Raw genomic sequence first — 25,672 nt, 5'->3', positions numbered from 1 at the left:
TACACAAGAAATATGTAAATTCAATTCACTTTTCTGATTTTTATGTGAAAAAATAAAATTCTAACACCAGCCTGGAAAATTTCAGAAAATTTGTTGTTGTTTAATTATGGCCGATATCGCGAAATCGATTAATGATAAGAAAAAACTAATTACACATTCGGAATCTTTGGACGATATTCCTGATAAAGAAACTGTGACCTTGAAAAATTATAATTCAAACAATACACAAATTTTACAAGAAATTCAACATTTTAGTCAAAATTTCAAAGGTAAAAACCAATCGTATTGAACAATTTTGCGTAAGAAACATCGAGTTTCGGTCCAAAAATAAAGTTTACAATAAAAAAAAAAAAAACTCACCTTCCACAAGTTTAGAGGTATTGAATGTGAAACAACGAGACTCAAAATGACAATATTTATTTACGCACAACAGTGCGTACATTCACAAACTGCAGTTACTATAATCCTCAATACCGAGGTCGCAATAGAAATTACTATGAAAGGTTTATAAATGTTCCATTTTACACTCACATAAGAAAAATAACAGAACATCGGTCCGAAAACCTATGAGAAAAACAATCGAAATTTAACAATATATTTCTCATATATCTACAAGATTTATAGTGATTTAGTTATATATTACATACTTTAGTCTAATGAGGGATGGGCGTAATAGGGCCCTAATGTTTGTGTATTTTCTCTTTGTTTACAGCAGCAAAGGTTATGCATCGGGGCGGCGGTGTTCGCAGAGCCACTCCTCACAACTCCACGAACACAACTAGATTTGAGCTCGTCATGCACAACTTAATTAGTTTTTTCTCTATCTAAAACACAACTTGCTATACCTTATATAAAGCTCTCTAAGTGAACATAACAGTGCGTCTAAAAAGTTGGTAGTGAGTGGCACTGGCTGTATAATTTGTGACTTCAATAAATAAAAATTGAATTGAAAAAAAAATTGCACTGTACAACAATCCGTGAACCTAAAAGTCTAGATGAGTGCCTAACTTAACCTACGATTAGTTCAAGTTATACAGCCATCTGTACACAAATATTACATTCGCCCCTTCCTGGCACACGATACAAAATAACTGTGGTTAAAACTGTGTTTGGACGTGACACAATTTTAACATGTTGGTCGATTAGGTCCCAGCCCAAAGTTACTGCTGCAAAAAATAACTTTGGCACTTGTTATAAAACACAACGAATTTTTTTAAACGATTTTATTCAATTCAATACACTAGTCGCCAGCGTCGCGCACCACGGTCCAAACACAAACCGTAACCACATCTGCTTAGCTATTTACAGTTGACCAGTTATACTATAGCACATTATTAACATAGTTCTGCTGTTCACAGCTACAAAACACCATAGATAGACTGTTAGTAGTAGACATTCACGATAATTTTTAATGTACACTCCTCCGAAGGCTCATGATGACGAGACAACCAACACCTCGCTTCTCTCCACACTTGTGGGGGTGGGGGGCACCTTCACACTGAAATTTGCCGCTACACCACACCATTTATTCAAACTGACTTAGTACAAAACTCAAACGAGCACTTTTAACGCTGATTTGCGAAAAAATTTTGAAATCATAGGTAATAGTATATTATTAAACGAGTGAGAAAGCGAAAATGGATTACAATACGAGCCGAGTGGAAATGACCATTTCTCACGCATTTGTGAAAAAAATTTGAAAATTGAAAAGTATGGAGAAAGTATTTAATTTTTTCTACAAATGTGGAGAAAATTATATAATCATTTTTTAAGATTAGAAAAAGTATAGTATTAAAATCGTGACAAATTGCCATTTCCACACATACCAGGTGAATAAAAAGTATGAAACCAAACGTTTTTTGCTTAAACTATTTATTTTTTGAATGATAAAGTACTATAAAAATGTAATGTTTTTTTTTCGAAATTTTCTTTTGTTTTTAACAAAAAAAATATTTTTTTTAAATAGCAACCCACTATATAACCATCTTTCTCATGAAGGTTATGATCTAAAGATAAAAACTATCTACTCTATATTTAATTTTTTTCAAATTTTTTTTTTTACATAAATTGCAATTTTGACAAAAAAATCACAAACTCAAAAATAAAACAAAATTTGGTTCTCAAAATACGATCACATTTTTTATATTATTTACTTTATATTAAGTTTTTATCTAAATTATCTAAATCGAAGAAAATGCAACAAAATAATGAAAATAAGACAAGATTTTGGAATTTATTCGTAGAAATTTTATAAAATGTATTTTTGCTTAAAAAATTATAGTAGTTACATTTAAAAAAGCCAAAAAAATCCTGAATTTACTATTTTTTGTATAAATTTAATAAATTTTTTAAAACAAGATTTACGTTAAGCAAAACAAATAAACTAAAATTAGAGGATAAAACCCACAATTCGAAAATTTGTAAAAAAAACATTCCAAACGTCATAATTAAAAAAAAACGACAAGATTTTCGTTGCAATTTCTCAAAAACAGACCTAAACTGTTTAAAACAATTTTTTTTTTAATTTTTAAAATAAAATTTTTGTCTGAAAAATTAAAGAATATGCATGATAAAATCATTCATATTATTTCAAGAAAATTATCCAAATCAACGAAGGTAAATCCAAATTTTGACTTTTTTGGTCCCAAATCGAAAAAAAAAAAATTATAAAATAACTAAACATATTTGTAAAAATTATCCAAATCAAAGATAATAAATTGAAATTTTTAGAATAAAAAGAATTATGTTAAACAAAAAAAAATTGACGACAAAATCCAACTTTCGCATATTTTAAATCTTAACATATTTTCCAAAAAAAGCCAAAATATCGTCGCAATTTCCAAAAACTGATCAAAATCATTCAAAACAACGTTTTTGAAAGTTTTTTTTTTGAAAAAATTCTTAAAATTAAATAGAGAATATACCTAAATGATAAAAACATTTGTGAATTTAATTTTTAAAATAAACGAAATTACTACAAAAAAAAAGATCCAAATCAACGAAAATAAACCCAAATAATGGAATTTAAGACAAATTTTGACATTTTTTAATTTAAAATATATAAAAATAGGTAAACATATGTGTAAAAAATTATCTAAATCAAAAATAAAGAATTGAAATAGCAAAATTAGAGCCAGGTTTTGAGAAATATTCAGCGAAATTTGTAGAAATGAGATTTGAAAAACACACTTAAATTATAGAACAAAATCCAAGTTTCGATATTTATAAAAAAAATCATTGAAACATCTTAACATATTTTCCAAAAAACAACAAGAGTTTGGTTAAAATTCCCTAAAAATTAACCAAAATCGTTTAAAACAAGCTTGATTTTATAACAATTTTGTACTCGTAAAAATTCTTAAAATAAATAAGATTTTTGTTTGAAAGAAAATAGAGAATATGAATAATAAAATCACTTTTGTGACGTAACTATTATTATAACGATTTAATAAAATTTGAGACAAATTTTAGCATTTTTTGGCCTCAAATCAAAAAAATTTTTCAAAAATATGTAACATATTAACAAACCCTTTTTTGAAATAGCTTTATTTTTTATTTTGAACAAAATTCTTCAAATAATAATAGAGAATATGAATGATAAAAACACTTGTCAAGTAAGCCCAAATAATATAATTTGAGGTAAACATATATTTGTCTAAAAAATTATCTAAATCAAAGATAAAAAATTGCAAAAGCAAAATTAGAGCCAGGTTTTGAGAAATATTCAACGAAATTTGTAGAAATAAGAATTTAAAAAAAGCAAAAAAACTTAAAAAACTACGTTAAAAACACTCAAATTAGAGGACAAAAATCTGGTTTCCATATTTATAAAAAAAAATCATTGAAACATCTTAACATATTTTTCAAAAACCGACAACATTTTGGTTAAAATTTTTCAAAAATTAACCAAAATCGTTCAAAACAAGCCTGATTTTATAACAATTTTGTACTCTTTTGTAAAAATTCTTAAAATAAGTACGATTTTTGTTTAAATAAAATAGAGAATCACTTTTGTGATTATTGAGAAATTATCCAAGTCAACAATTTAATAAGACTTGAGACAAATTTTAGCATTTTTTGGAAATTAAGAAGGAAAAAAACACAATCAAGTATGATTTCTTGTATAAATTTAAGTTAAAAAATTGTTAGACAAAACAATTACTTATGTGATATTATTATTCAATTAAACGAAACTTTTTTTGAAAACAAAATTTAAAAAATCTTTTGGAACAATTTCTGGAACAGCATTGTTAATAATATACAAAAATCCAGATTAAAAGTGCTCATTTTGACAATTCATAAGACTAATTCTATTAATAAAAAAATAATAATAATAATTTGGTGTTGGAAACATGCTCCAACTTACCATGCTATGAATGGGCGGGGAATTTTAGGCTGTTGTATCACTTTTTGCTGGGAGGACTATTATTTTGTGCCGGTGAATTTTTATTATGATTAAGTTCGAGTTCGGCTAACTTTTTCCATAATTCGTCTCGTTCCTTCTCACGTTTTTTCTCTCTATTATAAACAAAAATAAATAAAAAAACAAAACAACAAATTTATATAATCGCCTTACTTTTGCCTTTCCGCTTTATAACTAACTGTGAGTTCATCAAACAATTTCGAATTCATTTCCATAAATGTCTTAAGCACATTATAAACAAGTGCAACTATAGTTTGGTTCCAATGCTCTTTCGAAATTCGATACAATGCGGGAAACATAATCGGCATTATCACGTGATTGTTTTCTTCCATCAGCGACATTATGTACTCGTTGTTCCAGAAATACAAAGCACGTTCGGCCACCTAAAAAAATTAACTCAATTAATGACACAAAAAATAATTAAAAATTAAATTAATTACTTGAAAATGTGGACTTGATACGCATTTGGCGATTTGTCTAAACAACGGTTCTTGAATTCGTGTAAATTGTGATGGTTCAATAACATCCAATACTTCTTCAATTTCACCAAGAAACATCACCTCTTTTTGACTACACGTTTTCGGCCAGTATTTGAGCAAACCTCGTACTACAGGTTCCGTCAACGTTGGATCTTTTTCCAAAAATTGTACCACACAATAGGCAAGCTGTGCATGGTACAATGACAGGCACTTGACCTTATGCAAAGGTATGAGCACCTTCACCAGGAACTGTTTGTGTTCGGCTTTCAATGGTAACGCAAAACCATTTATAATCGAACCCAATATCTCCAACAGTTCACCAACGCCGTTAAAATGTTCAGTCTCATACACGAACCTGCAAACACAACAACATTACCAACCCAAAAAAAATTTCTAATACTCTTATTAATAATAATATAATCTTAAATACCAAAAAAAAAAAATGCTGCAGTTTTAAAATTCAAGTATTTTTTAAATTTTGAAAAAAAAGTCATTAACTTGGCAACAAAGCATTTAGTTAAACAAATGAAGGAAAAAAAAACCTAGTCATTAAAAAAAATTGAAAACGGCCCTGGAATAATGTATAATTGGTTGCATAACCAACCACGAGTCACTAATTGTTTCAGTAATCTTTCATTTTTCAAACATCTTTACTAAAAAATTCTAATACTTGACAAAACATATGTTTTTATAACCATTTAGGAAAGCAATTAAAATTGTGAAAAAAATTGTTAATTGTCGTTAAAAAAATTGAATACCGACCTAGAATAATAAAACCCCTAACATCTTTTATAACAATTTCATATTCAATTGAATTGAATTGAATATGATGCAGATTAGAAAAAAATATTTTCCCAATTTTTATAAGACAGTTTGTCCCATCTTGTATAATTGGTTGCATAATCAACCACAATTCACTTCATTTAGTAATTCCTTCATTTCGAAAAATCTTTACTGATCGTAGACAAAAACAAAACATGGTTTAAACGCATTTTTCAAAATAAAATTAAATTGAAAAAAAAAAAGAAATACCATGAATAATCATTAAAAAAATATCTTAATAATTTTTTGACTTTTAAACATCTTTATTAAAAATTCTGGTCGTTGATGAGAAACAAAACGTGATTTTAAAGCATTTTACACAATAAATAAAATTGTGAAAAAAAAGTACTTCAAATGAAATAAAACAATTTTTTTTAATACTGTCCTGGAAAAATGGAACCCTATACATATTTCATTACAAAATACTTTTATTTAAAGCAACCTAGACAACTATTTAAAAGAAAAAAAAATTTTTTTTTTCTACTTTTCATAATATTGACAAGATTATTAAATAACCAGTCCTGTATAATTGGTTGCATAGTCAACTATAACTCACCAAATTTGGTAAATTCTTCATTTTCAAAAATCTTTACTAGAAAAATTCGTAAGCAAAAAACGAAACATGGCTTTAGAATATTTTGCAAAATAAATAAAATTGGAAAAAAATTCGTCAATTATCAAAAAAAAAAATTAATACCGTCCTGGAAAAATGGAGCCCCTTACACATTTCAAAATAATTTTATTTGATTAGATTAGCCAACTATTTATTACAGAAAAAGAATTATTTTTCTACAAGATCATCTGATAATGTCCTACTTTGTTTAATTGGTTGCATACGCAACCACAACTCAATATTTCAATAACTTCTTTAGTTTTAAACATATTAACTAAAAATTCTAAATGTTGACAAGAAACAAGACATGGACTTAAAACATTTTGCAAAAACAGATGAAATTGTGAAAAAATTATAAGCCAATTGACATTAAAAAAATTTGAATACCGTCCTGAAATAATGAAATACCTTACATATCTCAAAATAATTTTATTTGATGCAAATTAGAGAATTATTTAATAGAGAAAAAGAATTCTTTTCCCATTTTTCATAATAGACATGATCATTAAATAATAACCACTCCTGTATAATTGGTTACATAATCAATTCACTATTTTTTCCCAATTTCCCCACTTTTAAAAATCTTTACTAAAAAAATCTAATCGTAAACAAAAAACAAAACACATTTTAAAGCATTTTGCAAAATAAATAAAACTGAAAAAATCAGTCAATTATCATTTAAAAAAAATTGAATATTTGTCTTGGAAAAATAAAACCCTTTACATATTTCAAAATAATGTTATTTGATGCAGTTTAGACAACTATTTAATAGAAAAAAAAATATTTTCCTACTTTTAAATAATAGTGTCATCTGATATGTATAATTGGTTGCATAACCACTCACTAATTCCTCCACTCTCAACAAGTTTAATAAAAAAATTGTCTCTTGTCGATGATAAATCACCATTTTATTGCTATTAAAACAATATGTTAGTTTTAAATATCGTCACCGAATAATAAATAAAATTAATTGCAATACGAGTACGGTTTTTGTCACGTCCTTGATCTGTATTTTTCCTCCTCGCATCACGTTGAAACATCAATATTTGCATACTTGCATCATAATAGTCGATTTTTTCTTTTAAATATTTAACTAAATTCCAATAATTGTGTAATTATTATACACCTTCCAGGACGTCGCAAAATAATAGCATTTTAAATAAATAAATAAATAAATCATCAACAGTAGGGTCAAAAGTTTGCGTAATAATAATTTTTACTATAATACGTAACGTGTTGTTATTTCATTAGTTTTATCATCAAACTTGAAATTTATCGTTTCGTGGAATTTTTCAGCAAACGAGAGAGAGAGAGAGAACCAACTAATTAAAGCTTAGAGATAAACTTTAAAACGAAAAATAATAAATAAATTGAGTGATAAATACCTAAGGAATATGTTGTTTATTTGTTTGCGAATAAAGGCCCTTAGCCCAAGGAACTTTCCATAAATGCGGTGCAGGACCGTCTTTAGAAAATCCCTTTCTCTTGGATCTTCCGAATCGAATAATTCTAATAATTGTAGAACAAATTTCTGATCAATCACACGTTTTCCTATGGCCGGTTGAAAATCCGAACTTTCCAAAAATCGCAAAAAGAATTCGTAAACTAGCTGAAGATGTGGCCAACTTGCTTCCAGCGTGGGGTCATCCTCTTCCGGATCGAAATCGGGATTTTCACTGGGAGGCAGTGTTCGAAAAAGATTGGCCGAAATCTACACAACACAAAAATAATAAATCAACAACATAAAGGTGATAAAGTCACACTAAAACAAACTGTGTCAATCTGAATTAATTGGAAAACCTGAAACGAAAATATTTACTTTGACCTCAGCCTCGCATTGATCGCTTCTGCAGGCCGGAATTTTTGTTATTTCTTGAATTTTTTTTTTCTACTTCAGCTTAAATTCTTCCACAAGCCTTAGTATTACATAATAAAAATAAAATTTTGAATGTCAATGACCAAAAGTGAAAAAATTGTGGAATTTTGAAACAAAATTATGATTAATTATTTTCCTGCTTAAATTTAGAAATTATAAAAATGTTTTTTTTTTGCGTTTATTTTCTTCAAATTTCTGTTTTTTGTTGTTTCATCACTTTTATCCTTTCTGTGCTATTTAAATTCACAGATTTTAAACAAAAAATTACTTCTTTTAAATAATTATTATTATTCACTGGCTCTAACGAGTCGCCCATGTCAATATTTCCTATGGTTGCCATAGAAATGCATTGTAACTATGGAAACGAAAAATAAAAAACATCATAGTGACAATAGAAAATTCAGTCCAGTGGCGGGTAGTCAATTTTAGATAAAGTTTTTGTTAATTTAAAAAAAATCACATAATTTAATTTAAATACCTTTTGTTTTTTTTTCTTAAAAAAAATCTACTTCAGCTTAAATTCTTCCAAAAGCCTTAGTATTAATAAAAATAAAATTTTGAATGTCAATGACCAAAAGTGAAAAAATTATGCAATTTTTAAACAAAATTATGATTTTTTTTTCCGCATAAATTTAGAAATTATAAAAATGTAATTTTTTTAGTTGTTTCATCACTATTATCCTTTCACAGATTTTAAACAAAAAATTACTTCTTTTAAATAATAATTATTAATTAAATACAAAAATTACTTTCACTGGCCCTAACGAGTCGCCCATGTCAATATTTCCCATGGTTGCCATAGAAATGCACTGTAACTATGGAAACGAAAAATAAAAAAAAGTCATAGTGACAATAGAATATTCAGTCCAGTGGCGGGTAGTCAATTTTAGATAAAGTTTTTGTTAATTAAAAAAAATCACATAAATTAATTTAAACACCTTTTTTCTTCTTAAAAAAAATCTACTTCAGCTTAAATTCTTCCACAAGCCTTAGTATCAATAAAAATAAAATTTTGAATGTCAATGACCAAAAGTAAAAAAATTGTGCAATTTGTAAACAAAATTATGATTATTTTTTTTCCAATTAAAATTTAGAAATTATAAAAATGTTTTTTTTTGCGTTTATTTTCTTCAAATTTCTGTTTTTTGTTGTTTCATCACTTTTATCCTTTCTGTGCTATTTAAATTCACAGATTTTAAACAAAAAATTACTTCTTTTAAATAATAATTATTATTCACTGGCCCTAACGAGTCGCCCATGTCAATATTTCCCATGGTTACCATAGAAATGCACTGTAACTATGGAAACGAAAAATAAAAAACGTCATAATGACAAAAGAAAATTCAGACCAGTGGAGGCTAGTCAATTTTAGATAGTTTTTGTTAATTTTAAAAAAATCATAAATTAATTTAAACACCTTTTTTTTTCTTAAAAAAATCTACTTCAGCTTAAATTCTTCCACAAGTCTTAGTATTAATAAAAATAAAATGTTGAATGTCAATGACCAAAAGTGAAAACATTGTGCAATTTTTAAACAAAATTAGAATTAATTTTTTTCCGCTTAAATTTAGAAATTATAAAAATGTAATTAATTTTTTTAATGTACTACGTTTTGTGTTTTTCTTCAAATTTCTGTTTTTTAGTTGTTTCATCACTTTGATCCTTTCACAGATTATAAACAAAAAATTACTTCTTTTAAATAATAATTATTAATTACTTTCACTGATCCTAACGAGTCGCCCATGCTAATATTTCCTATAGTTGCCATAGAAATGCACTGTAACTATGGAAACGAAAAATAAAAAAAATGTCATAGTGACAATAGAAAATTCAATCCAGTGGCGGGTAGTCAATTTTAGGTAAAGTTTTTGTTAATTAAAAAATCAGATAATTTAATTTAAACACCTTAAAATGCCAAAATAAATATTTTCAATTATTCAATCATTATTAACAGAAACGCTCATTTCTAATGTTTTCCAGTATAATTCTAAAAAAAGTAACAACAGACTTTTATGTACGTTTCATACAGGTATTTTCCATTAAAACAGTGACTTAAAATAGAAACAACACTTAAAAATAGCGGATAAAAATTCGAGAACAATAGTGTTACAATTTCCTCAATCAAATCGATTCGTATTTCCTTTCAAAAAAAATTTTTTTTAGTGACATAAAACCAGACACAGTTTATTTCGTCTCTCAATGATCCGTTGCATGAATCACAGTATTTTTGTCACTTATCCAAAATTTTTCCTCATGCCAAAACTTTTACTTACCATTTTAATAATTTCTGGATAGACGGGTTCGGTCAAAACTCCTCTACCACCAGTTATATAATCCACTAATTCATTCAAAGTACAACGTTTCACTTCTTTTCCTTTTAGATCCGCCACCGGATCCATAAAATCGAATGGCACACAACATTGTCTAAGTTTACGTATAAACAATTCTTCCTGTTCGGATGCCGGAACATCTGAAACGATTAAATAAAAAAAATTCGTTAAAAAAATAATAAATAAATTTATCGATTGCGCCGAAAGAGGGACACCCACGTGCATGATGATAATTCATACACACAAGGTTCACGACGCTCTGCGCTGCCTGATTACAATCATAATATTTTTAATTATTTATCTACTCATTGTGACAAATTTCATTCAAATGTGCTAATCAAACGACAAAAAAAACCTATTTACAAACTCGTTACAAAGTGCTAAATATTCAATTGCTTGCTGTTTGAAAAATGAATTATTGCTTAAGCCTTGAAACTATTTCGATCGACTTGTACCACCCGAGAGACATATTAACGGATTTATTGTCCAAGAAAAATTAAAAAAAAAATCTGAAGTACATTTAATTTTTTTTTAATAAATAAACCATGGAAATTCCATAACAAACAGTCGTAAATTATTTAAAAATAGTATAGTATAATTGTTGCATTTTTTCATGTGCCGTTGGTGTTTATAACAAATTGCGTGTGTAAAATAAAAGAATAATTTAAAAAAAGATAAAAAATCACCTAGTGAGTAGATGAGAGAAAAAAATTAATTCAATTTATTTCAAATTATTTTTGAATGAAAACGGATGTGTGAATTTTTCGCGACGCCATTTTATTTTTAGAATTTCCTCTCTGACTGTGTGTATGTGTGTGCTTCACCTACACGTCGTTTCGAAAATATCTCGCAAAGAAAAACACAAATCGACGTCATCGTTCATTCAAGAATTCACAATTAAATTTTTACGTCAATCTACCATTGATTTTTCTTTTGTTTTTTCTAAATCCATTCACGGGTTACTTGATCTAGGTGACCTGATTTTATGTAATTGTATATTTAAAAGGATCAGGATCGTTGCACACGAGAGAATTTTATTCCCTATATACATTACAAATAAAAATAGAACAAAATAAAATATTGATAGATTGTCATAGAAGACAACTGCGAAATTGATAAAAGAATGTTGGCAATATTCCAAACTTGGAGAGTAATCATTTTGTCGATAAGAGACACACCTGAACAAAGAATAGACACTTCTAATATGTCATTATTCGGTTTAGAAGCGACACAATTTTACTCCATTGTACGGTGTGTTCGTCTTTTGTCAATCACACCAAAAACACAACAATTGAACAAATCGATCATAGTGGGCGGAGGGGAAAACTGTCAAACGTCTAAAATTTGACATAATTTTTTAGTTTTTTTTTTGTTTTAGAATTACCCAACTCTAAAACTCGTTCCAAACTGTTATATTACATATATTAGGTTTATTGTTGCCTAGCAACCGCCCTTGACTTGACACATTTGGCCTTGAGTGTGCACAATTATTTGAAACGAGTTTTACATTATATTGCTGTAAGAAATAACAATTGACAGTCCAATAAATCGATCATAGTAGGCAGGAAAACCAACAAATGTCAAAAACTCGAAAAAAATTTGACATAATTTCACCAAAAATCAGTTCTAAAACTCGTTCCAAATTGTTATACAGGCTGCTCCCCAACACGCACCCCAGAGAAAAATGCCATGTAAAGTAAGATACCAGGAACATGGAAAAAATGTTAAAAAAATTCTATCAATAAAAATTTCGAAGTTATGAGAGCTTAAATTTTGCACTTTGACTCTATTTATTTTTATTTAGTAATTTTAGTACCTTTACTAAATAATTATTAAAAACCATATTCAAGATTATCAGTATCATTAAATAGACTCTAAAAAATGTCAAATGTTAAAAAATAAATGTCAAAGTTTTTTGACAGATAGAATTTTTTAAACATATTTTTCATGTTCCTGGTATCTAATCTTACTTGGAATTTTTCTCTGGGGCACGAATTCTGGCGCACCCTGTATATCAACATATCAATTATCTCTTAATTTTTGGTTTACTGTTGCCCAGCAACCGAAACTATGACTTGACACATTTGGCCTTGACTATGCATAATTATTTGAAACAAATTTTATAAAATAAAATATTATATAATATAAAATAGCAACAATTGACAGTTGAATAAATCGACCATAGTAGGCGGGAAAACAATCAAATGTCAAAAATTCGAAAAAATTGATATAATTTATTACCAAAAACATATTTAAACTCAAAAAAATGCATATTTCATGCAGTAAAATTTAAAATAAAATCCACTCTATGTTATTGAAGGGTTTGCTAAATCCTAGGTAGTATGTTTTTTTTTAAGTATTATCAAACTCTAAAATTCGTTTCAAATTGTTATATTATATCAATTATTTGTTAATTTTTGGTTTTCTGTTGCCCTTGCAACTAGACTTGACATATTTGGCCTTGACTGTGCATAATTATTTGAAGCAAATTTTATATTGTAAAAAAGCTGTTTTAATTATTTTTTAATTTATTTGCTCTAAAATTTCACTAAAATGTGCCTTAATTACCATAAAAATCATACTTAACCACAAAAACAAACAAAAAGGAAGTAAATGAACTATTTCAAAAACTAAACAAATTTAAAATTACTATAATTTTTTTAATAAATCCACTTGATTAATATCAGTGATTCAACTGTTGCCTAGCAACATTTGACACATTTGGCCTTGACTGTGCATATTAATTTGAAACAAGTTTTACATACCCTTACACAAAATTACTTTAAAAATTATGATTTTTTTATAATTAAAACATTTTTAAAGAGAGAAGAAAAATAAAAAATTCATTAACAATAAATACATTACTTTTAACGGCAAGCTGTATTTTAAACGAAATTAATTAATTAATTTTGACAAAATCAATATTTGCAATGACAGATTAGACATTTTTTGGCTTTGTCACGTGAGATTTGTGTCAACTTTTGTTTTCCATGGTCCTCTAGAAAAGCATCAATGTTGATTAAAAAAGCTGTGTAATTATTTTTTAATTTATTTGCTCTAAAATTTCACTAAAATGTGCCTAAATTACCATAAAAATCATACCTAACCACAAAAGCAAACAAAAATGAAGTAAATGAACTATTTGAAAAACTAAACAGATTTAAAATTACTATAATTTTTTTAATAAATCCACTTGAGTAGACTGTTTTACTGTTGCCTAGCAACATTTGACACATTTGGCCTTGATTGTGCATATTAATTTGAAACAGGTTTTACATACCCTTACACAAAATTACTTTAAAAATTATTAATTAAAACATTTTTAGAGAGAGAAGAAAAATAAAAAATTCATTAACACTTTCACGACAAACTATATTTTAAACGAAATTAATTAATTAATTTTGACAAAATCAATATTTGCAATGACAGATTAGACATTTTTTGGCTTTGTCACGTGACATTTATGTCAACTTTTGTTTTCCATGGCCCTCTAACGAAAACGCATCAATGTTGATTAAATGAAAAAAAAAAAATCCGAATTAGTTTGTTTTTCTCTATGAAATTGCCGTCCATTCAGTGTAAATCCCATCAAAATAGTCAATTGGTGCAAGAAATCAATAAAAATAACTGACAGTCCTGTACACCGTTCCTGACCTCGCTTTATTTTGACAAGTGACATTTATTGGTAAACTTTTGTTTTCCACGGCTGGCTTGAAGCCTCCCGGATGTCGACATGAATGTCAGTCAAGGGGGCTGTGTCGCCCCCTTGCCCGATCGACGGTCACGTCGCGATGCCCCCCGGCCCCCGCCTCCTCCTCACCTTTGAGCAGCGGCAGCGGCTGCAGCTCCACATCCTGCGAGTTCCTGTACCTGGAGCTGCCCTGCGACTTCTTCGTCTTCTTCTTGAGCGAGCGCTTGGCGAAGGGATCGATCCTATCGACGAACGCCGTGGTCGACATGCTGGCTACTCGATCTGGTTTACGCGCGCGACATTTCACCTGGACGTCTACGTCAAACGGCACCAGCCCCCTTCGAACGCATCCTCAATGACAAGGTGCACGCCCAAACCGGTGGGAAGAACCGCAGCGGAGCGCCGATCGAGGGGTCCTCGCGCACCAACACCACTAAGAGTTAGAAAACGGGGAAAAGACGCTCGAAATCGAACAACTGCCCAACGAGTCCAGTATTTTCGCCCGCCATCAGCTGGTGGCTTTGACACAAAATACTCGGGTTTAGCCGATCCATGCGCGGTAAGAACACACAAACATCGCCAAGGGGGAGCGAAACACGCGATTCTGCACAGGGGGGCCACCAACACGAGCTTTTTCGACGATTTTTCGGGATTTTTACGCGATTTTTGCACGAACCGATGCCGTAAGTACCTAGGGCTGAAAATAGATGGGGGGTACTCGCGACACAAAACCACAACTAGTTTCCAACTCAAACTCGCAACAAATCCGACCGCAACAACACCAAACGCAACGAAAACTAACGCGGATTTTTATAAAATAACGAAAGGAGGCCACAAAGTCCGATTTTTCTTAATTTATCACCAGCTAGTTCGTCAATTGACTCCGCAGTTGCTCGACACGACCAATCACAAGCCGGTTTTCGTGCCTCCCGACCAATCCAACGCCACTACAGACGGCCATCTTCTCACAAAATTGCCGTTTAATTTAAATTTCGAAAAAATTAAAACACATTTAATTCAACTCAAACTTTATTCATTTATCAACACCAAAAACCGACATTGCTTTTCCCCCAAAGATTTTTTTTCTAAAAAAGTACACGTCGGAAAAACTCGACCAACCAAATTTTGGGCATAAATCATTTAATACTCATTTTGCTCAATAAATCAACTCAAAATTACAACCAAAATTTAAACCTTAAATAATAGAATTTTTGTAATATTTGTAACCAAATAAACCACCTAAATCTAAAATGCAATTATAACAAATTACGAGTTTAAATACTTAACTGGTCGACTGTAATGTCCTGTCAAATCAAAAATTGCAAAAATTACACTCGACCAACCAAATATTAAACATCAACTAATTTATACAATTTTTTTTAAACAAATCGACACTAAAACCGGTAAAATAATACTAAATTGTTAGGCTTGTTATCAAATCAAAGATTTTAAACCCAAACCTGTGTTTATTAACGTAAATTGTAACTAATTTGGGGTTTAAAGCCCCACTGGGCGACTGTAATATCCTGTCAAAGTGTGCCCTAACCTCACATTCCGCGATGATACTCCCGTGCCCCGGCTGGTACTGCGGGCGTGTGCCCCTCCCTAATGGCACTCTCAGTGCTTGTGGTTCCTGCCCCCGGGGCTTCCGGCGCAACGACACCACTTTTATCTGCGAGCCGTGCACCGACAGCCCCACATTCTACGACTGGCTTTATCTGGGCTTCATGGTGCTCCTGGTCCAGATCTTGCACTGGTTTTTCATCGATATGGTGTCAATGCGACGCAGGTGAGCCCCCTTGTCGCCCTCTCACGCCCCAACAGTCTGTTCCAGCTTCAAAAAGGACGTTTTAATCCTCCACTTGACGGCTCTTGTGGAAGTGGCCGTTTCGGGGCTGTTGGCGGTGCTGTTCACCCACCCCTTTGGCGAGTTCCACGTGAGGAATTGTCGGGTGCGGAGTCTCGCCGACTGGTACACTTTGGTGCACAATCCGGCCCCCAATTACGAGAAACGGGTGCATTGCACGCAAGAGGCGGTGTATCCTCTGTAAGGGACATGGGGGCTATTTAACAGGTTATTGAATTGAGGGGTTTTAGGTACACACTCGTTTTTATTTTTTATGCCCTGACTTTGGTTGTTATGCTCTTGATACGGCCCTGGGTGTGCAGGAAGTATCTCCCAAGACAGAGCAAAATGTCCATTTATGCCGCCATGTACTACATACCGATTCTAGTCGTGGTTCATGCCCTAATTGGGGGACTCCTTTGTAAGTTTGACACGAAAAAACACAAATTTTGATTAATTTTTTTCCAGATTATGCGTTCCCAATTCTAGTTGTTATTTTATCAGTTATTTCATGTGCTTATCACTTTGCCCTCAAAATCAACCAATCAATTCCTTCATTGATTATCACCACAGTTGTAGACCCGAGAAATGTGGTGATTTTAGTGGGTCATTGGTGTTTACACGCTTATGGTTTAATTTCAATAACGCAATTAAGTGACCCTACTTTTCACTCATTATTGTTACTGTTGGTACCACTGCCGGCGTTTTTTTACATTTTTACGGCCCGATTTACAGACCCCACGATATTTACTTAATTTATTAAAAAAAACAAAAATTATTTTTTCTCGTCCTGAACCCTTTGTTCCAAATCGGTGATCAACGAGTCGATTTCCTCGAGCGAAAAAACTTTTTTCTTCACAAATGTGTGTTTTGTTTTGTCCTAAAAATTTTGTTCAAAAATGGCCAAATCGGGGATTTACCCACCCAAAAATTGACATATTCGGGGGAAATCGCCTCGAGGTGGAGCATCCGCTCTTCGAGTTTCTTCAAACGTGTGTATATGTCTCTGGGGGTTGGTGTGGTCAAGCTTAGTTGGAGTTCGAGGTTTTGGAGACGCTCCTCGACCCCATTTTGGGGGATATACTTGGTTAAATAGTCGGAATTAGTTTGGTCACGATGATACGTGTTTAAGACTCGACTAACTGCAAGGTTTTTGAGATTAAAAGTGGTTTCATGGGGGCTACAAACCTTGCAAATGTCCTTTGGAGTCTTTGCGTTTTTGTAAAACAGCATCGACTCGAGCACAGTTGCAATCACTGGTGCAAAACTCCCTCACGTTGTTTATATTAATCTCGTTTCGTTTCATTTCCATGAAATTCTCGATTCGTTTGTTTAGATCCGAGTTGGGGGCCTTGATTTGGATCAAATGGGGCGGGATGTGGGGGGCTTCGACGCGGGGTTCGGTCTCTAGTTTGAATTTTTTCGGTTTGGGGGCTAAAAATGAGTGGTTTAAAAAATTGTTATTTTCTTTTTCAAATTAACGTGCATCAAGTAGCTTGTATAAGTCTAAACGCACCTTTAATTTAAAGGCCGGTTTACACAAAAAGTGTCATTAGTGTCATTCAAAACAAATTTAATCACATCAATTATGACAAAAATCTTTGTTTGTTACTCTCTGTTGTCAATTTTTTGTTACCTGGGGTACACATTTATTTGAAAAAATAATTTTTTGGGAAGATTGAGGTTAGGATTGGTTGAATTTTAGCATGGTTGCCACCTTAAAATGGTGACATTCAACGACTACTTCGATGCACATTTAATATGGTTTTATTTGGTGGCCCACCCACATTCTTTGTTTTGTTTCCATTGGGGGGCTGCCTCGGCGTAGACCTCCTTTTTCCAAATGGGGACGCACTCCTTCACCTTGTCGATGCACCATTCTGTGGCGTGGAGGGCGTCGGCGCGATGGGGGGCCGCGACTGCGATCACGATGCTCGCCTCTTTGACTGGGACAGCCCCCAGACGATGGTAAACCGCGATGTTGGCGATTTGGGGCCACTTGGTGCGCATCTCCTCGCAGACTTTCTCCAGTGTTTTCAAAGCCATGGTTTCGTAGGCTTCGTACTCCAACTTGAGGACGGTTTTATCGTCGAAGGTGTCTCGTGTGGTCCCCATGAAAATGGAGACAGCCCCACATTTCGGTGAGGAGACGAGGTCGGTCAATGTCTCGACATTTAGCTTGTCGTGGGTGAATTTCAAAAAGTTCATTTTGTGGGGGGTTAACCGCCGCTCAAAGGGGGGATCACTGCGAGTTCGTCGCCGGGTTTTAACACGATTTCGGTACTTTCCACGTTGCAGAATTCTTCGTTGAGGGAGAGGATGATGTTTTGGGCGATGTCGTGCAACAAATATGTGGTTATGAGCGTTTCTAAGAGGGTTTTGTACGAAATGGGGGACGGGAGGGCCAAATTGGAGGATTTTTTGCCCACGATTTCTCTCGATTTGGCGAAAAATAACACTTTCACGGGGACTAACATCACATGGGTGCTGCGCTTACATAATCAACGAATTGTTATTAAAAATAATTGGTTTTATCAAAATGAACGCAAACATAACCTCAATTTTTGACACTTGACAAATTTAAAATTTATTTATTTAAAAAAAAAATTATTAAATTGTTTTAATCTAGTAAAATTGTATTTAAGTGCGTGTTAGTTTACTGCAAGTTGGACCCTTTCAAAACACTTGTTTTTTTTTTTAATTAGAGATTTAAACATATGGCCTTGAAATAGTTTGTTAAAAATTCCGTGGCGCTGCGGGCGATTAAAACTCAGAGCCCTAAAACTTAAGAAAATAATAAAATATCAGAAAATTTGTAGTACTAGTTGGTAGTAAAGAGAGTACTTGGTTCCTATTAGCTATTTACTGTTTTTTTTTCTCCACTACAATAAGTTAGCATTATTTTGCCATCTATTTCAAAACTTTCGAATTACAAAAAGTTAGTAGAAGATTCCGCTTATACCGACCAAAAAATTTTTAATACTAGAAAAAAACAGGTCAAAATCTTTGTAATATTTGCGTTTTAAATGTACCTTTGAAAACAGGGCAAAATCCTTAAAAACAAACTGTTCTGAAAGGGCCCTACTTCTTCTTCGAAAGACTGCTTATTTTGACATAACCTCAATTTTTGACACTTGACAGGCGACAAATTCAAAAATTTTGATCAATTCTGTGTAAAACGCATTATTGTTAAATAAACTACCAAAAGCCACTATTTGTGGACAAGTTGACAATTATTTTTCCCCCACAACCCCTAAAATACAACTGCTATGACAACAATTGTTTGATCAATCAAAAAACACGATGGAGTCTTTGCAAAGGCCCCAAATCATCTGCCACGTCCAAAAAGCCCTAAACTACACCATCCACGACGTTAAGTGGATCCCCTGTTCGGCGAAATTCGTCTCAATTGGAGGCAAATCAAATGGGGCTGGAATCATCGAAACTTACTCAATTAGTGGTGAAGGAATCGAAAAAGTGTCAGAATTCGGGAAAAAAGACCACTTCAAATGTGGCACTTTCCACGCTTCGAGTCTACGAGACCGCCACCTTGCGACTGGGGACTTCAGTGGGCGACTCCAAGTCTGGTAAGCCCCCAAAAGTTTAGGCCAAACTTTGATTTTTCGTAGGGATTTGGAAGAGAATCTAGTCCCGATTTACAAATCGGAGAAGCACCGCGGGGTCATCAACGCCATTGACGGCGTCGCGGGGGCTGTCAGCGGGTGTGGGGCCCCTGAAATCGTCACCGGTTCAAAAGACGGTAATTTCACGGTTTGTAATCAAACGAATTAGAAGTTTGTTTAGGGGCGGTTATGGTGTGGGACGTCCGGCAGAAAGACACCCCCGTGGCCAAGTTCTGCGGGGGCTCCCAAGGCCGCGATTGCTGGAGCGTAGCCTTTGGCAACTCCTACAACAACGAGGAACGCGTCGTAGCCGCTGGCTACGACAACGGCGATTTGAAAGTCTACGACCTTCGTAGCATGGCAGTAAAGTGGTCGAAATGTCTCAAAAACGGGATTGTCTCCCTGCAATTCGACCGCAAAGACATCCCCATGAACAAGCTAGTCGCCACAACCCTCGAGTCGAAAATCTTCTGTTTCGACGTGCGCACGCAGCACCCCACGAGGGGGTTCGCGCAAGTGGTCGAAAAGGCCCACAGTTCGACCGTTTGGTGTGCGAGACACCTCCCCCAAAACCGGGAGATTTTCATGACCACGGGGGGCACAGGATCGCTGTGTTTGTGGAAATAGTAAGTGTGATAATGTGCAAAACGCAAACTGACTCATCTTCTAGTAATTATCCGACTCGGAGAGTGGAAAAAGACGCCGATGGACTGGAATATGGGGTTGCAGGGGAGCTGAACTTGCTACAAAACAGCACCTTGAGCGACCAACCCATCACGAGTTTTGATTGGTGTCCCGAGAAGGCGGGGCTCGCCGTGTGCTCGGCCTTCGACCAAACCATCAGAGTCCTAATCACGACTAAACTTAATTTGTATTAATTACCAATTTAATAAATAAGTGACCCTAACCTCAATCACTTGACTTTTGACAATCACGTGCCATTTTTGGGTCATGTGACCCAAACCCGGTCATTTGATTGGTCGAGTGTGACATTCACCACAAATGTCATTATTTATCTGTCAAAGTGACATTTCATCAATTCAAAGTTCAGTTTTTGGTGAAAGTTTGTAAAAATGGGTAACCGTTCGTCGTTGCTCCTTTGCGAGGAGGAAATCGCGCAAATCCAGGAGGAAACCGGATGTGAGTACCCCCATGTTGTGTTTACCCCCATTAATTTCAAATTTAGTCACCCCGAACCAAATCGAGCGTCTTTACTCCCGTTTCACGTCCCTGGATCGGGGCGATTGTGGGACTTTGAGTCGGGATGATTTCCTCCGAATTCCCGAGCTCGCAATTAACCCCCTGGGGGAGAGAATCGTCAATTCGTTTTTCCAGGAGGAGGGCTTGAACGACAGGGTGAATTTCAGGCAATTCATGCGAGTCTTGGCCCATTTTAGACCAATCAAGAAGAACAAGGAGAATAAATTGAATTCGCGGGAGGAAAAACTCAGATGTGAGTCAACCAAAGGGGTGATTTATTATTGTCACACTTGACTTTGCAGTCGCTTTCAAAATGTACGACCTTGATAACGATGATATGATCTCAAAAGAGGAGCTTTTGGCGATTTTGCACATGATGGTGGGGGCTAACATAAGCGAGGAGCAGTTGACCAGCATCGCAGAGAGGACTATAGTGGAGGCTGACGAGGATGGGGACCAAATGATTTCGTTTGAGGAGTTTTGTAAGGCTTTGCAACGGACAGATGTCGCCCAAAAAATGAGCATTCGATTCCTCAACTAGCCTGTGTTATGTATATGTGTAGAATATATTTTTTTTATTACAAGTGTAACACTTAACCACAACTATTTTCTTGTTATTATTGTACTTAATAAATAATAAAATAGTTTTAAGCCGTTGACGAAACCGCCAATTTCTTCAAATGTTCCATAAAGACTTGCAATGAGACGTCGTCGGTCAAAACGGGGGCTCCGCTGTCCTGAAACACAAAATTCGTCACTCGAAATGAAGCAAAAATGTTTTGAAACGAAGCGGACCGAAGACTAAACAAATTTACAAACTCGGTCAGTGTTGTCAGCTCAAAAAATAAAATTCACTAGAATTACACCAATTCTTAAAAAAAAAACTCAAAAAAAACAAAAATGACATCACTTTCGGCCTAAATTTAACATAATTTTGCAAAAAAACGCTATAAAAATGCAAAAATTATATAAATTCCAACTTAATTTGTTGATTCTTTGGTTTGTTTTGGCAAAATTTGGCGAAAAACCTGAAATTTTAGTACAAAAATGTGTTTAAAAACGTTTATGTCCAAATTTGGTTTTTGCCTTAATTTTGGTCTAAAACCAGTTTAGTCGAGTGAAATAAACAAATTTCAAATTTTTAAGTGTATTTGGCCAAAATTTTGTACATTAAATGAGTCTTTAGTTCAAAAACGAAGTAATTCGAGCGAAATAAGCTAAAAAATAATATCAGTTTCGATTTAATTTAGTAAATTTTAGCTTCTTTAAGCGAAATTGTCCAAAAATTTTTGTTTTTTATTTTGAAAACGTTCTTAAACACGCGATAAAGGGCAAAATAACACCGTCTTCGACATATTTTATTGAATTTTTCACTTGTTATTACCGAAATTTTTTAAAATAACTGTGTTTCTAGCTGAAATAGAACTATTTTTAACCAATTTGGTATTCTTCGATTTTTTTTTTTTTTTTTGAGAATATTTGTCAATATTTTTGATTGAAAAACGTGGAAACGGTGCAAAAATTATATAAATTCCAACTTAATTGGTTGACTTTTTGGTTTGTTTTAGCGAAATTTGGCGAAAAACATGAAATTTTAGTACAAAAATGTGTTTAAAAACGTTTTTTTTTTCCAAATTTGGTGTTTTATCGGCTTATTTTTGTCTTAATTTTGTTCAAAAATCAGTTTAATCGAGTAAAATAAACAAAATATCACTAATTCCAATTATTTTTGTAATTTTTAAGTGTATTTGGCCAAGATTTTGTAAATTAAATGAGTCTTTAGTTCAAAAAAGAAGTAAGTCGAGTGAAATAAGCTAAAAATTAATATCAGTTTCGATTTAATTTTGTAAATTTTAGCTTTTTTAATCGAAATTGTACAATTTTTTTTTTTAATTAAAAACGTTCTTAGATACGTGATAAAGGCCAAAATAACACCATTTTCGGCTTATTTTATTGAATTTTTCACTTCTTATTAACAAAATTTTGTAAAATAACTGTGTTTCTAGCTGAAATAGAATTATTTCTAACAAATTTGGTGTTTTTCGATTATTCTTTTTTGAGAATATTTGGCAAAATAATCAAGTTTCTGATTGAAAAACGTGGAAAAGGTGCAAAAATAGTGTCATTTATTTTTTTTAATTTACTAAATCAATAATTGTGAATTCAGTCGAAATAAAAGTGCTTTAAACTGAACCGGACCGCAGACTAAACAAATTTGCAAACTCGGTCACTGTTGCCAGCTTAAAAAAGAATAAATTCACCAGAATTACACCAATTTTTACCAGTTTACAAGATCACGATTTAAATCTTTCCAAAAAACACAATGAAAAAATCTCGAAAAAGACAAAGCCTAATTTTATGATTTTTCGGTTTTTTTTTTTGAAAAACGTGATTTTCAACATGATTTGTTGATTTTTGTGGTTTGTTTTAGAGAAATCTCGCAAAAAACTGAAATTTTAGTACTTAAAAGCATTTTCGACCAAATTTAGTGTTTTCTCGGCTTAATTTTACTCAAAAATCAGTTAAAAATCAAGTAATAACACAAAATTCAATTCGTTTTGTGATTTTTAAGCGTTTTGAAACAAGATTTTGCCTGTTTAAACGAAATTTTTCGAAACTTCTTATTTTTATCACCAAAGCGTGCTTAAACACTCGAAAAAAGTCAAAAAGAACACCGTTTTTGTGCTATTTTAAAGCGAACCGGACCGTAGACTAAACAAATTTAGAAACTCGGTCGGCTTCGTTTAACCCATCACCCCTTGATTAGTAACCACCCCCACCCCAAAAAAAAAATAAAAAAAAAAGTATACCGCACTCGCTGGTACTGCCTAAAACCCACCAAACACAAAATTAACACACAAAAACAAAAACGAAACGACTGGTACTCACCCCTCCATAAGCATACATATTATTATGTGTTTGACTCGGGTTGACTTTCGATAGTAAAAACCTGGCTTGGGAGCCCCCTTGTTCCGTATCGATGTATCTAGGCATGGGGAACCTCGTTTGGAGGATTTCCTGAGCATCATCAACGGGCGCTTGCAACAATTGCCGGAAATTCTCATACTCAGGCATGTCCTGATACTTGAGACTCCGCCACTGAGCGATTGTCTCGCCGTGAAAAATCAAAATTTGGAAAAATGTGTCCATGAGGAGGATTCGATCAGGTTGAATGGAACTGGTGTCGAGGAGGACGGGCTCGGGGGGCCCATTGAAACTATAACTGTAGAGAATTGGTTGGATCATGATGAGACTTTGGGTGAGGTCTTCGCGCATCAACATGTGACGGTAGAAGGAGGTCTCGTCGGGGGAGTTGTTGAAGACTTGGAGGAATTGGGAGCGACGCATATGGTACATGAATTGGGGGTAGAGACTGAAGTTTTCGCTCAAACGGAAACTGTTAGGGTCGTCTTTGTTGTATTCGCCGAATTTTTGACACTACAATTGGAGGTTTTAGTTTTTTTTTTTTTTGGTTGTTTGGTTGGTAAATGTGTTACCAGACGGATTAACATGCGATCGACCCATCGCAAGACATCGGGGCTGTCGTCGGATTCGGCCCGATAAACGGCCATTCGGGCCATTAACACGGCCGCTGATTCCTGGTCAAAGCCGGCGCTGATATGGTGGATGTTCGCTGTGGCGTCGGCCCAATTTCGGGCCACTGTTGTCACCCGAATACGTCTCTGGCCACTCGAATGCTAAGAAAAAAAAAATAACGTATTCAAAGAAAAAAATTGGATGTGGCAACGTTGTCTTGCATTGTCATTGAACAACAGAAAAAGTAGTAACCGTTTCCTAGGTGATAAGTATTGTTACCATGACAACAGCTAAAATTAATGCACAGTGTTGTCATATTTTCAAACTGTAATTTTTTTCATGAGTATTTTTTTAAATTCAAATACAAATATAAATGTTGAAATCATATTTTTAAATTCACAAATTAATAAAACAGTGATATTTGTCGATAATTGCGAATTTAAAGACAATTTCCGGGTCAGGGTGTGATTTTCCTCGAATAAACCCCATTTTGTTTATGAAATTTTTCAAAAATATAACTTTTCTGGTGTAGAATGGGCCGCAGAATCGAAATCCGAAAGAATTATTGCGATACGACTAACAGTTTTAAATGTATAGCCAAAAATGTGGTTGCTTTGAAAATTTACTCAATTTTAGTCAGTCATTTCAAAATTTTAATATATAATTTTAGAAAAAAAGACAATTCCCTTTTAAAATAATCCCAAAAATAGGAATCAAAGAAAAAAATTGGATGTGGCAACGTTGTCTTGCATTGCCATGGAACAACAGAAAAAGTAGTAACCGTTTCCTAGGTGATAAATATTGTTACTATGACAACAGCTAAAATTAATGCACAGTGTTGTCATATTTTAAAACTGTCATTTTTTTCAGTAAATTTCAGTAAATATTTTTTTTTTAATTCAAATACAAATATAAATGTTGAAATCATATTTTTATGAAGTTCACAAGTTAATAAAATAGTGAAATTTGTCGAAAATTGCAAATTTAAAAACAATTTTCGGTCAAACTGCGACTTTGCTCGAATTAACCCCATTTTGTTTGTTTTTTTCTAAGACCCTTTATGAAATTTCTTAAAAATATAAGTTTCTTGTGTAAAATGGGCCGATGAATCGAAATCTGAGAGGATTATCGCAATACAACTAACAGTTTTAAAAATATAGCCAAAAATGTGCTTCTTACAACAATTTACCCAATTTTAGTTTTAAGATTTTCGAAAAAAAGACTATTCTCTT

At 32.9% G+C, this 25,672-nt stretch overlaps 7 protein-coding genes across 10 annotated transcripts in view; 3 read left to right on the top strand and 4 right to left on the bottom strand.

Moving 5' to 3' along the window:
* Positions 1 to 401: 401 nt before the first annotated feature.
* Positions 402 to 15,012, bottom strand: LOC123011646 (serine/threonine-protein phosphatase 2A 56 kDa regulatory subunit epsilon isoform). Of its 2 annotated transcripts, none has more exons than XM_044409199.1 (7): positions 14,364 to 15,012; positions 10,487 to 10,683; positions 7,723 to 8,048; positions 4,864 to 5,257; positions 4,577 to 4,806; positions 4,367 to 4,518; positions 402 to 1,498 (listed from the first exon to the last, which is right to left on the bottom strand). In XM_044409199.1, the coding sequence occupies exons 1-6, from the start codon at positions 14,500 to 14,502 to the stop codon at positions 4,404 to 4,406; spliced, it is 1,401 nt and encodes a 466-aa protein (XP_044265134.1). In that variant the 5' UTR covers positions 14,503 to 15,012; the 3' UTR covers positions 402 to 1,498; positions 4,367 to 4,403. The 2 variants fall into 2 exon arrangements, with proteins under 2 accessions (XP_044265134.1, XP_044265133.1); XM_044409198.1 differs by having other exon boundaries at positions 402 to 1,511; positions 14,364 to 15,008.
* Positions 15,013 to 15,745: 733 nt separating this feature from the next.
* Positions 15,746 to 17,448, top strand: LOC123011650 (JNK1/MAPK8-associated membrane protein). The gene is made up of 4 exons (XM_044409202.1): positions 15,746 to 16,023; positions 16,069 to 16,281; positions 16,332 to 16,501; positions 16,549 to 17,448. The coding sequence occupies exons 1-4, from the start codon at positions 15,794 to 15,796 to the stop codon at positions 16,833 to 16,835; spliced, it is 900 nt and encodes a 299-aa protein (XP_044265137.1). The 5' UTR covers positions 15,746 to 15,793; the 3' UTR covers positions 16,836 to 17,448.
* Positions 16,823 to 18,288, bottom strand: LOC123011648 (molybdopterin synthase catalytic subunit). Its single transcript, XM_044409201.1, has 4 exons — positions 17,868 to 18,288; positions 17,269 to 17,514; positions 17,005 to 17,222; positions 16,823 to 16,960 (listed from the first exon to the last, which is right to left on the bottom strand). The coding sequence occupies exons 1-4, from the start codon at positions 18,286 to 18,288 to the stop codon at positions 16,856 to 16,858; spliced, it is 990 nt and encodes a 329-aa protein (XP_044265136.1). The 3' UTR covers positions 16,823 to 16,855.
* On the top strand, positions 17,713 to 20,610 carry LOC123011647 (dynein axonemal assembly factor 10). Its single transcript, XM_044409200.1, has 4 exons — positions 17,713 to 19,667; positions 19,710 to 19,840; positions 19,885 to 20,329; positions 20,374 to 20,610. The coding sequence occupies exons 1-4, from the start codon at positions 19,384 to 19,386 to the stop codon at positions 20,579 to 20,581; spliced, it is 1,068 nt and encodes a 355-aa protein (XP_044265135.1). The 5' UTR covers positions 17,713 to 19,383; the 3' UTR covers positions 20,582 to 20,610.
* LOC123011652 (molybdopterin synthase sulfur carrier subunit) lies at positions 18,300 to 20,573 on the bottom strand. 2 transcript variants are annotated; one of them, XM_044409205.1, is made up of 2 exons: positions 18,925 to 20,573; positions 18,300 to 18,864 (listed from the first exon to the last, which is right to left on the bottom strand). In XM_044409205.1, the coding sequence occupies exon 2, from the start codon at positions 18,555 to 18,557 to the stop codon at positions 18,300 to 18,302; it is 258 nt and encodes an 85-aa protein (XP_044265140.1). In that variant the 5' UTR covers positions 18,558 to 18,864; positions 18,925 to 20,573. The 2 variants fall into 2 exon arrangements, with proteins under 2 accessions (XP_044265140.1, XP_044265139.1); XM_044409204.1 differs by having other exon boundaries at positions 18,300 to 19,062; positions 19,113 to 20,573.
* Positions 20,611 to 20,681: 71 nt separating the features above from the next.
* On the top strand, positions 20,682 to 21,562 carry LOC123011651 (calcineurin B homologous protein 1). The gene is made up of 3 exons (XM_044409203.1): positions 20,682 to 20,843; positions 20,890 to 21,156; positions 21,206 to 21,562. The coding sequence occupies exons 1-3, from the start codon at positions 20,777 to 20,779 to the stop codon at positions 21,442 to 21,444; spliced, it is 573 nt and encodes a 190-aa protein (XP_044265138.1). The 5' UTR covers positions 20,682 to 20,776; the 3' UTR covers positions 21,445 to 21,562.
* Positions 21,451 to 25,672, bottom strand: part of LOC123011645 (protein transport protein Sec23A) — a 7,544-nt gene continuing 3,322 nt past the window's right edge. The window contains exons 6-9 of one of the 2 annotated variants that reach the window (XM_044409196.1): positions 24,401 to 24,601; positions 23,793 to 24,341; positions 23,714 to 23,731; positions 21,451 to 21,640 (exon numbers count right to left, since the gene is read on the bottom strand). In XM_044409196.1, the coding sequence (XP_044265131.1) occupies positions 21,551 to 21,640; positions 23,714 to 23,731; positions 23,793 to 24,341; positions 24,401 to 24,601 (858 nt within the window). In that variant the 3' untranslated portion in view covers positions 21,451 to 21,550. The remainder of the gene's footprint in view (positions 21,641 to 23,713; positions 23,732 to 23,792; positions 24,342 to 24,400; positions 24,602 to 25,672) is intronic. The other variant, XM_044409197.1, reaches the window with a different exon arrangement.

This window comes from Tribolium madens, unplaced genomic scaffold (genome assembly GCF_015345945.1).
Source record: "Tribolium madens isolate multiple individuals breed KSU strain unplaced genomic scaffold, Tmad_KSU_1.1 Scaffold_91;HRSCAF=231;Tcas5.2_LG7, whole genome shotgun sequence".
Classification (NCBI taxonomy): domain Eukaryota; kingdom Metazoa; phylum Arthropoda; class Insecta; order Coleoptera; family Tenebrionidae; genus Tribolium; species Tribolium madens.
Note: the sequence above shows the minus strand (reverse complement) of the source record. Positions and strands in the feature narration are given on the sequence as shown.

What these genes read in the sequence shown, in the direction of transcription:
- LOC123011647 (XM_044409200.1), top strand. Translation starts at nt 19,384, where the DNA reads ATGGAGTCTTTGCAAAGGCCCCAAATCATCTGCCACGTCCAAAAAGCC. An exon ending in CGTCACCGGTTCAAAAGACG is followed by an intron (nt 19,841 to 19,884) that starts GTAATTTCACGG and finishes AAGTTTGTTTAG; the next exon opens with GGGCGGTTATGGTGTGGGAC. An exon ending in TCGCTGTGTTTGTGGAAATA is followed by an intron (nt 20,330 to 20,373) that starts GTAAGTGTGATA and finishes CTCATCTTCTAG; the next exon opens with TAATTATCCGACTCGGAGAG.
- LOC123011650 (XM_044409202.1), top strand. Translation starts at nt 15,794, where the DNA reads ATGATACTCCCGTGCCCCGGCTGGTACTGCGGGCGTGTGCCCCTCCCT. An exon ending in ATGGTGTCAATGCGACGCAG is followed by an intron (nt 16,024 to 16,068) that starts GTGAGCCCCCTT and finishes AGTCTGTTCCAG; the next exon opens with CTTCAAAAAGGACGTTTTAA. An exon ending in CAAGAGGCGGTGTATCCTCT is followed by an intron (nt 16,282 to 16,331) that starts GTAAGGGACATG and finishes GAGGGGTTTTAG; the next exon opens with GTACACACTCGTTTTTATTT.
- LOC123011646 (XM_044409199.1), bottom strand. Translation starts at nt 14,502, where the DNA reads ATGTCGACCACGGCGTTCGTCGATAGGATCGATCCCTTCGCCAAGCGC. An exon ending in GCCGCTGCCGCTGCTCAAAG is followed by an intron (nt 10,684 to 14,363) that starts GTGAGGAGGAGG and finishes TAATCGTTTCAG; the next exon opens with ATGTTCCGGCATCCGAACAG. An exon ending in TATAAAGCGGAAAGGCAAAA is followed by an intron (nt 4,519 to 4,576) that starts GTAAGGCGATTA and finishes TGTTTATAATAG; the next exon opens with AGAGAAAAAACGTGAGAAGG.
- LOC123011652 (XM_044409205.1), bottom strand. Translation starts at nt 18,557, where the DNA reads ATGTTAGTCCCCGTGAAAGTGTTATTTTTCGCCAAATCGAGAGAAATC.
- LOC123011648 (XM_044409201.1), bottom strand. Translation starts at nt 18,288, where the DNA reads ATGAACTTTTTGAAATTCACCCACGACAAGCTAAATGTCGAGACATTG. An exon ending in ATGGAAACAAAACAAAGAAT is followed by an intron (nt 17,515 to 17,867) that starts GTGGGTGGGCCA and finishes ACTCATTTTTAG; the next exon opens with CCCCCAAACCGAAAAAATTC. An exon ending in CTCCAAAGGACATTTGCAAG is followed by an intron (nt 17,223 to 17,268) that starts GTTTGTAGCCCC and finishes AAAACCTTGCAG; the next exon opens with TTAGTCGAGTCTTAAACACG.
- LOC123011651 (XM_044409203.1), top strand. Translation starts at nt 20,777, where the DNA reads ATGGGTAACCGTTCGTCGTTGCTCCTTTGCGAGGAGGAAATCGCGCAA. An exon ending in AATCCAGGAGGAAACCGGAT is followed by an intron (nt 20,844 to 20,889) that starts GTGAGTACCCCC and finishes TTTCAAATTTAG; the next exon opens with TCACCCCGAACCAAATCGAG. An exon ending in GCGGGAGGAAAAACTCAGAT is followed by an intron (nt 21,157 to 21,205) that starts GTGAGTCAACCA and finishes TTGACTTTGCAG; the next exon opens with TCGCTTTCAAAATGTACGAC.